This window comes from Ascaphus truei, chromosome 4 (assembly GCF_040206685.1).
Source record: "Ascaphus truei isolate aAscTru1 chromosome 4, aAscTru1.hap1, whole genome shotgun sequence".
In the NCBI taxonomy this organism is placed as follows: Eukaryota; Metazoa; Chordata; class Amphibia; order Anura; family Ascaphidae; genus Ascaphus; species Ascaphus truei.
This window is the reverse complement of record NC_134486.1, coordinates 316,763,782-316,775,973: the sequence shown is the minus strand read 5'-3', so window position 1 is coordinate 316,775,973 and position 12,192 is coordinate 316,763,782. Positions and strand designations below refer to the sequence as shown.

General features: G+C 46.2%; 2 protein-coding genes across 10 annotated transcripts in view; one reads left to right on the top strand and one right to left on the bottom strand.

Moving 5' to 3' along the window:
• The window catches only part of UBE3D (ubiquitin protein ligase E3D), a 181,082-nt gene extending 176,341 nt beyond the window's left edge, over nt 1-4,741 (bottom strand). For 2 of the 5 annotated variants that reach the window (XM_075597937.1, XM_075597938.1), the window contains exon 1: nt 190-1,163. In XM_075597937.1, the coding sequence (XP_075454052.1) occupies nt 190-251 (62 nt within the window). In that variant the 5' untranslated portion in view covers nt 252-1,163. Of the gene's footprint in view, nt 1-189; nt 1,164-4,438 lie in introns of those variants that run through there. The other 3 variants (XM_075597941.1, XM_075597940.1, XM_075597939.1) reach the window with 3 other exon arrangements.
• A 137-nt stretch (nt 4,742-4,878) lies between these two features.
• The window catches only part of DOP1A (DOP1 leucine zipper like protein A), a 75,803-nt gene continuing 68,489 nt past the window's right edge, over nt 4,879-12,192 (top strand). For 4 of the 5 annotated variants that reach the window (XR_012801162.1, XM_075597933.1, XM_075597934.1 and 1 more), the window contains exon 1: nt 4,879-4,976. The gene's annotated coding sequence lies outside the window, so the exon portion shown is untranslated. The remainder of the gene's footprint in view (nt 4,977-12,192) is intronic. The other variant, XM_075597932.1, reaches the window with a different exon arrangement.

Here is a 12,192-nt window from a genome sequence, read left to right as displayed (position 1 = left end):
ATAGTGCCTCCAACTTGGTCACATATATGGCTGAGTAAGCAACACTGTTAAAGTGTATCAGCTCTTATTATGGATACTGAGGCTGTTCTGATCTCACAAGTGCTACATATCCAGGTATCTGAAAGAATATGTTAACATTACACCATTTCTGAAAAAATAACTAACATTTTTAGAAAACATGATTGTTACCCCAATATCAGTATCCCACTCTGCATCATTTTCCTTATCTCCAGAAGGACGGTGGACTCCATAGCTCAGAGGGATGCTCAAATTGTGTGTTTGTCTTTCAAGAGGGAGGGCTCAGGTGAGGATTTCAAAAGGATGAAGGATCAAGTGATGCTGTCAGAGGGAATCTATTCTACAGGAGTGCGAGATGCAGGTGATGTAGTCAGCAGGAGGGTGAGTGCGAGATGCAGGTGATGGAGTCAGCAGGAGGGTGAGTGCGAGATGCAGGTGATGGAGTCAGCAGGAGGGTGAGTGCGAGATGCAGGTGATGGAGTCAGCAGGAGGGTGAGTGCGAGATGCAGGTGATGGAGTCAGCAGGAGGGTGAGTGCGAGATGCAGGTGATGGAGTCAGCAGGAGGGTGAGTGCGAGATGCAGGTGATGGAGTCAGCAGGAGGGTGAGTGCGAGATGCAGGTGATGGAGTCAGCAGGAGGGTGAGTGCGAGATGCAGGTGATGGAGTCAGCAGGAGGGTGAGTGCGAGATGCAGGTGATGATGTCAGCAGGAGGGTGAGTGCGAGATGCAGGTGATGTAGTCAGCAGGAGGGTGAGTGCGAGATGCAGGTGATGTAGTCAGCAGGAGGGTGAGTGCGAGATGCAGGTGATGTAGTCAGCAGGAGGGTGAGTGCGAGATGCAGGTGATGTAGTCAGCAGGAGGGTGAGTGCGAGATGCAGGTGATGTAGTCAGCAGGAGGGTGAGTGCGAGATGCAGGTGATGTAGTCAGCAGGAGGGTGAGTGAGATGCAGGTGATGTAGTTTGCAGGAGGGTGAGTGTGGGTTTCTGGTGAAGAAAGCTGTGTTAGAAATGCAGTGATTTTATCTGCGGAAAGCGGTGTAGGCGGCGAGCGATCTTGTCTGGAAGACGCTTGGATGTGAGTTGTATCTGCTCAGACTCTCCAGCCTCTCGCTCTCCCCACGTGTGCAGTGTGTCACATCACTGTGCAGGGAGCAGCAAGAGGACTATATCCGGGATCTGCCGCCCTCACCAGCTCTTCCTGCAGCGCCACCTGGCAGGCACATGTATGAACTGCAACGTGAGATTTATTCTCGTCCATTACAAAACTCCCATCTTGCTCCTATAAAAGTAATGATGACAAGCTCTTCACATATTGAAGTGCTCCCGGGTTTCTGCCTCTGCTCAGAGGGACAGAGTGATATTAATGACCAGTGCTTTTTTATTTTAACACCTAGACTTACATTTTTTTTGTTTAAAGTAAATGAGATCCACGGTACAGAGAGAAGATCCCTTTATGCATTGCTACTAGAAACAGAAAATAAATATTTGAAATATAGTCAGACTCTGCCCCTGGATTAACCGGCTGTACATTTATAAACGATATCATGCTATGCCCGTCCTGTTTTTTCAACATATTCATCGGGGAGTTTCATTGTTTCATCCGTTCCATTGAACACTGCTTGAATATCAAACGCTTCTTCACTAAACCCCCTTATATTAAATGTGCCTGAATAATTCTTATTCCATGTGAGTAGGATACATCCCCTTTTTACCTCCTTTTTTCACTTAGTTTTGCATATTGCACTATGTTCTTCTTATACAGTATATACCCTGAGCATGTTTTATGCTCTGCAGTTGCTGTTCTGAACACTGAAAATAGCCCAGCTGTATAAAACACGTACTGCGACTCCATAAGAAAACATTTCACCTACTAGTGTACTTTGGATTGCCAGGTGTCCAGTATTGAACCGAACTGTCCAGTAAAAAAATGAATAAAACACTCTACGCTGTATAAAACACGTACCTAACCGGTGACGGCTGTCCTTGCCAGAACCGACCGTTGGGGCCCATGCCTGGGGGTTGAGTTCAGGGACCATCACAAGGCTGGGAACCAAGTGTATGCAGTGTATGCTGATTGTTGCTGTTGGACAATAAGTTCCTGTTTATACAATATACTCCTGCCTCTGAGTGCAATCTATCAAGGGGAGTATTCGAGTGTTCTGCTGCAGGGATTGCCTCTGGCACTCCTGGAGCCTGCAGGGGATGGAGACGCTGAACCAACAAAAGAAGAACTAAACATTACCCAAAAGCCTGTCCTGTCTTCCCCATACCACCGGCAGAAAGATCAGCATCCTGTGATTCAGCAGGTAAACAGCATTACACACCCTGTAACAGGCAGATCTCCCAGAGGGTGGGGGAAAACCCGTTACATTTGGAGGCGCTGCTGAGATTTATATTCATCAGGACAGGATTTTGCAGCAGGACCCAGAAACATGCTTCTGTTTCACCTATGGACATGACGTGTGTATGTAACTTTTAGTGTTCTGAGGAGGTCCATGGGACTGTGCCATGCAGCCCTGTTCTATCCTGTGTTCTGTATACGTGGGCAGGCATCTTAGGAGGAACAGAACTGTTACAGTCATGCGCTCATGTATTCATGCGCTTGGTAAATACAACACCAGATGGTGTGAGTGGCTGTCTAGGGAACAGCAAAATGGAGAATGGGGAGGGACCACCATGTAGTCGGGGCTCAGGGGCAGCAAGCTTACCTGTCAGCTCTACCATCCTGGGTCCTACTTCGCCTTGATTTATGTTCCAGCAGCGTGCATCCGGCAGAAGAAGCATGCGAAAGTGAAGGGAAGTGTCCGGTGCCACAGCAGACAGTGGGAGACTCCCAGACAAAGCGCTACCACAGCGTGAAACGCATAGAGGAGGCGGCTGTGTTGTAGCTTGCTGTTCTTAGTGTGTGTTTTTTCTCAATAAACCCTTTTGTACTATTACCGGAGTTGGAGTCAAATTTCACTGTCTGCTGTGGCACCGGACACTTCCCTTCACCTTCGCATCTTAGGTGGAGCGCTTGATCCGCATGTAGCCAAGAACCTATTTTTGACGAGCTGCAGCTACACTATGGCAGTCCCCTTAGTGAGGTGAGGGGCTGCCGTGCGGTGATCCAACCCCAGCTAGGCCCCAACTCCCCCTTGAGCTTGTGGTTGCTGCACGGAAAGACCCAGTAGATAGTGACACTGCCCCTCTAGCATAAGCGTGAGGGACACAACCAGGACGGGACTGCAATCTGGCATCAGGTGGTCTGGGACCAGATCCACCACGTACAAAGAGAGACTATAACGGTGGGACACTCCTGCTGGACACCACCCCACGTGAAAGCGAACTCGTCGCTGACGACGACAGCATTGGATCGGACAGCTGCTTGTCTACAGTCGGCGCTACCGGGTGCTGGAGTACCCGACAGGTATCACCAAGTGTGCCAACTCTACACACGTTAGTTGTGGGCAGCGCTGTCAAACACACTTGGGCTGGGAGTGCCTATTGTGGGTCGGACACTAAGACATTGGTGCCCCTGCACCCAAGTACTGTGATGATACTGTGCAGGATTATCGCTATACGCCTTATATGGTGTGATTGTGTATTATATGTGTACATTCAGTTTGTACGTTGTAAATATTGTTATACCATATTCTGGTGTGTGTGTGTTACTGGGTACATTGTCCTGTGACGGGGTTATCCAACACTTTTAGGATCCTGCACAGGTGGAGGCGTTGGCATTAGAAGGATCAATCAGAGGTCCCCAACTCCAGTCCTTAAGGACCGCTAACAGTGCAGGATTTAAGGATAGTCTCTCATTAGCACAGGTGGCCCAATCATTTTGACTGAACCACCTATGCTCTAGCTGGGGTATCCGTAAAAACCTGCACTGTTAGTGGTCCTGATATACCCCAGGCTCCCAGCAGCGGAGGCTCAGACCTCCTGTGAGCCGCAGGTAACGCACCACACACACAGTAGCCGCCGGTCACGTGAGCGGTTCGCCAGCTCCATGACGTCACTGGCCCGCCCCCCCGACACGCCCCCGGACGGCGCGCGAACTAAGGAAGTCTGAGCCTCCGCTGCTGGGAGCCTGGGGTATATCAGGCTCCCAGCAGCGGAGGCTCTGACCTCCTTAGTCCGCACGGCTGCAGTCTCTATGGACTCAGCCTTAGTATGGTGATTAGCACTGCGCCTCTGGTAAGGGTTCTTTATGTCCGTCTGATAGGTCGCGCGGCTCTAACGCCTCCGATTCGCAGCCAACCGGCCTCCTCCGATGACATCACCACAGTAATCCTACGCGTTTTGAGACGCTGTATAGCGGGTAACCCCGAGAAAGAGACCCGCAATACAGCGTCACACAAACACTTAGGTGTCTGTTAAAGAAGTGGCTGTTGGGGTCGGTTTGGTTTAATTCCAGGTGACATTGCTCTTTTCTACCTTTAACTTGACTGTACAATGAATGAATCACTCAATCAGCTGACTCCTCCTCTGTCAATGTAGCATGTGAAAATCCAGAATTCCTGCACAGTAGGCTGCAGTTGCTCGCTCCTCCACTAGGGGAGCACTTGGTTTGCTGAGAGCTCGAAATCCTTGCTGCTTGCTGTAATCACGTGGCTGATCGAGAAGGGAGCTGCGTAACTACGTTCCTGAACGTGCCGAGCTCGGCGGCCATCATTGATTTGGGAGGAATTGCCCGTAAATCTCTTTGTAGTTGCCAAAAAATGTCTAAAACCGGCTAATACAGAAGCGTGAGGGCACCATCAACATGAGGGTTAATAAACAGGATGTTTGGGATTGTGCCCGAACCCAAGATGGCCGCCCGGTTCTCTCCCTCTCCCCCCCCCCCCCCCCCCCCCCCAAACACACACACTAGGGTTCCCACACTGGCGCCCGCCAGTGACGTCATGGACAAGCCCGGGCCCCGCTGCATGCCGGGAGCTGTCAGCTGGGTTGTGAGCGGCGCTGCTCTGCACAGGTGAGACTAGGGGGAGGAGGGCAGGTGTGACCCTAAATCCAGCGGGAGGGCAGGAGTGACCCTAAATCCGAGGGGGGGGGGGTGTTATCAGAAATAGGAAAGGGGGAGAAGCTTCATACCAAATTCTGGGGGGGTGATCGTGATCCTGAATGTAGAAGGAGATGGAGGAGAGGTAATCCCAAATGAAAGGGTCCAGGGAAGAGATGTGTGATTCCCAGGCTTGGCTGATGGGGAGAGGTGTCGCTTCTAGAGAAGCTGGAGTAGTGCCAAGAGTCGGGATCCCAGAGGGGACGATGCAAGGAGAGAGATGGAAGAAAGGCGATGTGAAAGAGTAGCGGGATCAATGCTAGCAGGAAGATGAGCACATACGGGGGGGGTGGGGGAGGAGGGAGAAAGGTGTGTAAATGCATGAGGATACAAAAGGTTTATCAGTGGAAGGTGACCGTGTCACTGGTGTTTCCTGTGTGCATCTAGTAGCTCTGTGTTATTTATGTGGTGTAGACATCCCACTGAAGCAGTCGATCTCATTTTGATGATTGGCAGATGGGGCCATATAGGCTAAGCGATGCTAATGGACCTTGCAATCCACTGACTCTAATAATATTTGTAAAATATGAGCAGGTAGAGAAGGGCAATCACGAAGCGAAACTGTGCTATGACTATTCTGGGCTTTGTATAGTGAATTATAGCATTAGTTACACATCGAGAGAACTTTCCATCTGCGCACTTACGGCAAACTGGTTATGTCGTTGGGAGTTTGTTCATTTGATAATGAATTCTGGTGTGCTTTGTGTTCCTGGATTTTAGCGACATTGTTCTTTTCCCCCCCCTCCCCCCCCCCTCCCCCCCCCTCCCCCCCCCTCCCCCCCCCCCCCTCCCCCCCCTCCCCCCCCCTCCCCCCCCCTCCCCCCCCCTCCCCCCCCCCCCCCTCCCCCCCCCTCCCCCCCCCTCCCCCCCCCCCCCCCTCCCCCCCCTCCCCCCCCCTCCCCCCCCCTCCCCCCCATGCTTCCCATTTGAGGTGCCGTGTAGAGCTAAGCAACAGGAAATGTGCTTTTGGAATTCTGGCCAAGAAATGGCCGGCAGTGAAAGGGTTAAACAAAGGGTCCCGCAACACATTGCAGTGCAATCAGCAGGGGAGTCAGACAGGATCAATATTTTGTTAGCACAAATGTTAGTGTCCCCTGTCACCTGTAGCTGCTGACTTTGCACCTGACCTAGAAATTGGCAAATCTTTTGCCGACATTCTAATTAGAGAGATTGCACATACAGACCCTAACTCAGTTGAACACAGAGCATTGATTATGAAATATCATCTACTTATATAGGTGCTACAGTATATCCATGATCACCTACGTTTAATATATTAAACATGTTACTTTAGTTCCAGGAGGGAATGCCCCCTTTAAATGCCTTTCAGATCCAGATACACTGCCAATAAGTGAATGACAAATCAACCCAATAAAACCTGTCTGCCATTTTTACCCCCCAGTAAGACTATTATAGTATAGGAATTCAATTTGCCCAAGAAGGCAATCTGTTTAAAATATTTCAGCAAGTTACAGTACTTGGAGATACAGAAAATAACTCTTGTTGCTGGAAATCTTGCTGCATATGATTTTGAAGGTATACAAAAACATTGCCTGCTTTTATAGACTACTTTTTTCCCTAATGAGCTGTGCAGGGAGGCCACACAAGACGAGCCTGTTTTGCCAATGAGTGGTTGTGACCAATGGATCCTGACAAGCCTGTTCAGGTCGTACAGCAGAGATTGAAATCACAATAGAAGTCAGTTACACAGGAGTACGTTTAAATAAATCTGGCTATGTTTATTAGGGGAGGGCGTAGTGAAGAACTTGGTGCACTCCAAGTCCCTGAGGCTTAGAAGAGATTAGGTTGTTTGAATGTTAATGGTGTTTGTACAACTTCTCCAATGCACTGAGCAACATGTCATCATCGGTCATCACAGATATCATTATAATGAATGTATATTAAGGGTGGATGGAGAATGATGACCTTTGATAACGACCACTGATGCAGTTTTATTTTATCTGGAGATCTACATGTTAGTAGTATGTTTTCTGATGTGCGTTAATTAAGATCAGTGGGGTAGGTAAAGCCTCAGAAGGTCGCTAGTTTTTTAACGTAGCGTTATCTAATTGTAACGCTTCGGAATTCGTAATGCATATCCCCAAAGGTGCTTAATACTACGATGTTCCGTTATTTTGAAGGAAAATGGCCTCAAAATGTATCCTTAATGGATTTTTTCCTTACTCCTGTGCAAATTATATGGTAATGAGCAGTTGACCCAACAATGGAGATCCTCACACCTGTTAACCCATGGGAATAACGCTGCAATATTTAGCGCCAGCCAAAAACTGCCCTCACATCCATTCTCTGAGGAGCATTGCATTATTTCGACAAATAGGACCTTCCCCTTTCCGTTGTAGACTAAGTGGTACTCGTATGAATGGACTAATTATAGGATTTAACCCTTTCATTACATGTTATACTAACATATGGTGGAACATATGTGGTTGAAACACAGCAGGAGATTCATAGTTTGTTTGTTGTTTTCCTCCAAGGGATTATCAATTATATGATTTGTAATTATTAAAGGGAATCTAATATATGTTTATGTGGCCTAATATTGTGTATACAATATCAGCATACAAGAATTTCTAGGAGGCAGAAGTAGCAAAAATAATATTTTATTACACACAGTTGAGGTACTGTGTGAAAAAAATTACATTATTGACAAACTACAACAAGATCTATATACATTAACAGGAGCAATGAACTTATTTACAATGATGTAAAGGCCAATGCCTGTTTCTCGCTGGGGCGCTGCCTCCTGCATTTGGCCCACGGGTTCGGCCTCTCCCACTGCACACACATTCCCCCAAGAGGACATGGTGTGGCCTTCTCTGGTGGAGGAGGAGTCTCGACTACTGGGGATATCACTGATGTGGCCAGGGTCTCCGGGGATTCTCCTGGGGTACTTGGCACCGAGGGGGCAGAAAAACTGCCCAGCCCCTGCTGCATTGCCCAGGTGAGCACATTTAACGTTGCGGTCACCTGGGCTAAGCTGGTGGTTACAGCAGTAGCGTGCGCTCTCAATGTGTGCAGCATTATTCTCCCTCGGCGAAGTGATGGCTGCTCTCAACCTGCTTGCTCCTGCCTTTGCATTAATGGCTTCCCTGGCCTCAATACAAACAAGATGGGCCGATATTGCTTGAGATCCAACCCTCTGCTGCTCCATCAAAACTGCTGCATTAGGTGCAGATGTTGCCTGGCTTTTCTGCAGCTAGAATGGCAGGTGGGGCAGCCTCAGGTGCAGCTGGCTCAGCAGGCTCATCTGTAACCTCTGTGAGTTAGAGGATCATCGTGGGCTTCTCATCCTGGGTCTGTCCATCCATAGATATATCCGTGTTCCTGAAAAAGAAATACATCATATCAAAGACATTCATACTTGAGTACATGTCGGCAGATTAGGATCAATTTTGCTTAGACCAAACAGCCATTTTTTTTACGTCTCTTGATTTCTAGAATATTTTGGCAGTACAGGCAGTCCTCGGTTATCCGACGCAATGCGTTACTCAATATGGCGTCGGATAGCAAAGCGTCGTAAAGCGAAACCCGTTTTCCCATAGGAACACTGTTTAAATTAAACGTTCCGTTCCTGAAGGCATTTTTAATGCTAAAATACACAAAATATTTTACTCAAACAATAAGATTATGCTGCACACACATAGATTATGATGTAAAGATTCTATTTATTGAATCCAGAACTGTATAATAAAACTGTTAGACATGTTTAAAGGCATAAATATACCACAAAACCTTCACACAGACTGATCTGGATGATTTCTCTGACTGCAGCTTTCTGATTGACATAATGTTGCAACTTTGCAAAGCGTCGTAAGAGCGTCGGATAAGCCATTTCTGCGTCGTAAAACCGGCCATAGGGGTGCATTGGACAGCGTCGGATAAGCCATTCGTCGTAAAACGAAGCGTCGTAAAACGAGGACTAACTGTACAATATATAGAGGCTCTGATCCACAAACTGTTGCTAAACTTTAGAAGGCCTTTACTTCCATGCACATGAATAAGAGCTGAGGCATGCTACTGTTTGTAACCAATTTGTGGAGCAATAACAGGCACTAAGCTACGCTGAGTACTTTAAAAGTGATTAACATGATTGCTATGGCTAACATGTCTTGAATTAATTTATACAGGAAGATGATTTGAGGGACACGGGTCAATAGGTTAAGCTGTGGGGTGTGCAAAAAGATTTTTCAGTGAACCTTAAGACTAGAAGCAGGTTGGTGATGATGAATCTTAGATACGTGCTGGGTATAGTGGGTGTTGAGACCTTTCATAAGATAATGAATCGGATTTGAATATAACTTTTTGAGATGATGACTAAGCGTTGCTTAAAGTAGTTTTATTGTAATCAGTGAGCAGTTTTATGCTCCTGAAATAGGCAACAACCTCCACACGTGAGGTTTAGACAGAGGGATGCCACAGACTGTCTCCCCACACCAGTGCTATCTTTTTTTCTCCCTACGCTGCACACTACAGCCTGGTCTGTATTGAACTGTTTTGGTGACTTGTAATCAGTGTTCTGTCATCCCTCTCGCTTTCTCGCTTTCTTTCTCTTTGGATAGGTCACTACATACTTTGCCTACATAGGCTTTCATGGGACATGGATTAAGGAGTAGCAGAAGGAACACATAGCACAAACGGATTTGAAGTAATCAACTTATACACAGTGTTTGGCTCAATAAATTAGGTTGATTACTTCAAATCCGTTTGTGCCCTGTGTTCCTTCAGCTACTATATACATTGGTTTGGATACAGGCTATCGTTCATACACGGGATACACCGATAATTGTATCTTTGGTTATACTATTTTGTTTTTTGGTGTGCAGCATCTATATTCATTTGTACTGGACATGGATTAAAGGAGCCCACTATGCTCCAGAATACTACTTTATGTACTGTACCCACTTGTTATATTTCCCATTTTGAATTTCAATTATCTACAGTCATAAGGTGTGGTTTTTTTTGTAACGCTATCTCTTAAGTTTACTGGTTTTAGGGAGTTTTGTAACAGGGCACAAGGGAAGTACCATCGGTCATCCTTGATCCTTGGGAACGGGCTTTAAGAAGGGGCTCATCCCCGAAACGTTGCCCCCCTTCCTCTGCATCACCCCCCCTGCTTCCCCTTTATGTTGCCCCCCTTCCTCTGCATCACCCCCCCCCCCTCCCCTTTTGTTTCCCCTTATTTTCCCCGACGTTATCCTTTTTCTTTCCTTCCCCTTCCCCTGTTTCTCCCTTTCCTCCCTTTGTCATTTACTCCACTTATTAGATTACCATTTTTCACTATCACATATATACCCCTCGGTGTCTTTGACCTTGTGTTATTCTAATTTACATATTAAATCATTTTTGACTTATTCCATTATCTACTAGTCATTACTGAGTGCTGGGTACATATTTTAGTGTATACTTATTGTGTGGAGGAAATAGGGTTCCTCCCTGTTTCCGTTGCACCATTTAGTCATTTCATTTATCTTTTTTTTTTTTTAATTACTTTATACTGATTGATCTCTTACTGCAATGTGCAAGGCATGGTCCATAGTGTTTTGTAATCTTATGAGGACACACATGTAAGCATGTCACATACGTTATTTAGCGAAGTATTTCTCAGCTGTATGTGTGAGTGCACTGCAAATAAGACAGTAATGTTTGTTCTGATGTGTCTAAAGTAACATGTATACATGAGATTGATATCTAGTGTATTATATATGTACTGTAGTGTCACTTACCAGTGATCTGTAGAGTCCACAAGTTCAGATAGTTCCACTACCTGGGAGCATGAGATCACTGAGCTGACCAGCTTCCCAATCTGTGCAAGGGGACAGGTGAGCCTCTTCCAGTCCTCTTAGCCTTGACAGCACGATCTGCCAATTTTTTTTTGTACACTTTGGTCTTACTTTGCGCCCAACGCTTTTTTAGCATGTTAATGGTCTGGACAGTATTGCCCAGAGAGCGTTAATGCGCTGTATCATGCGCCCCAAATGCGCAACTTTTCAGCAGTGCTGGTCTTCTGGTAAAGAGCCGCCATTAATTTGGAGTGGTTATCCAGCACACCTTCTATTAAGATCTCCAGCTCCTCCTCATTAAACTTTTGGCTTCTTATTCTGCCTGTCCCAGCAGCAGTAGCCCCAGCGGTGGTGGAAGGTTAGTCAGCCACTGTGTAGCAGTAGAAAATAGCTGAGGTTTGCAGTTGGGCTTGTGTATTTATTTTAAATTGTTACATGCTCATGGGTGCATTGTTGGGGCCACACTAATACATGCATCACTAACTGATGTTCGCTAATAACACTTTTCAAATGCACATGTGCAGTGTGGTTTTTTTTTTTAACACTATAATTGTTCATCCAGGTAACATTACGATGGGTGTTTTGCATCTCATTAGCTTTGAGGATCCACAATAATAAGAAAAATAGTGTTCTCTAGTTAGTGAACATCACGTTATTAGGTCGAAATGAGAGACCTTCTGAGGATCTACAGATTTGTATCTACAAAGAGAGAAGTATCTCTATAGTTAACTAGAGACAATTGTCTTCACCATGTCTGCTTATTATTCCGTATATATTGTTATATCACAGACCCAGCTTCATTTCTGGGTTCAGTATCTCTCCAATGTATGCATTTTGAACCCAAAATGGGACAGTAACATGTTGCAAAGGGGTTAATTTAGTAACGGTAGTCACATTAAGTACCTTCTTTAGGGAGGTCTTCCACAAATCTACTATCTATTCAGAGACGAAGCTGAACACCCCTTTGTTATATATTTTTTTGAATATTAAATATGGAGTCTTGTTTTCTGGACCAAGTGCACCAGTTTTCCCTTTCAGGCTCCTGGCTCCTTTTGTTAATGTTGTGTTGTCTGTCGTTAACATACTAACATTAGCCTGACCTTTTACAGTGAATTATCTACCCATGCAGTTTACAATACCCAGGTAACAATAACCTGAAGAACTAGATTCCATTGAAAGGTCCAGGGATGGAGAACAAGTGGCACCCCCTCGGGCTGTAAAAGTTGGTGTGTATAGAAGTAGATGTTGAGCTAAACGTGCTGGACTTTTGAAATTGCATATCACATCCAGGATACTCCCTCCCTGCGAATTCACACACTATATAAAGA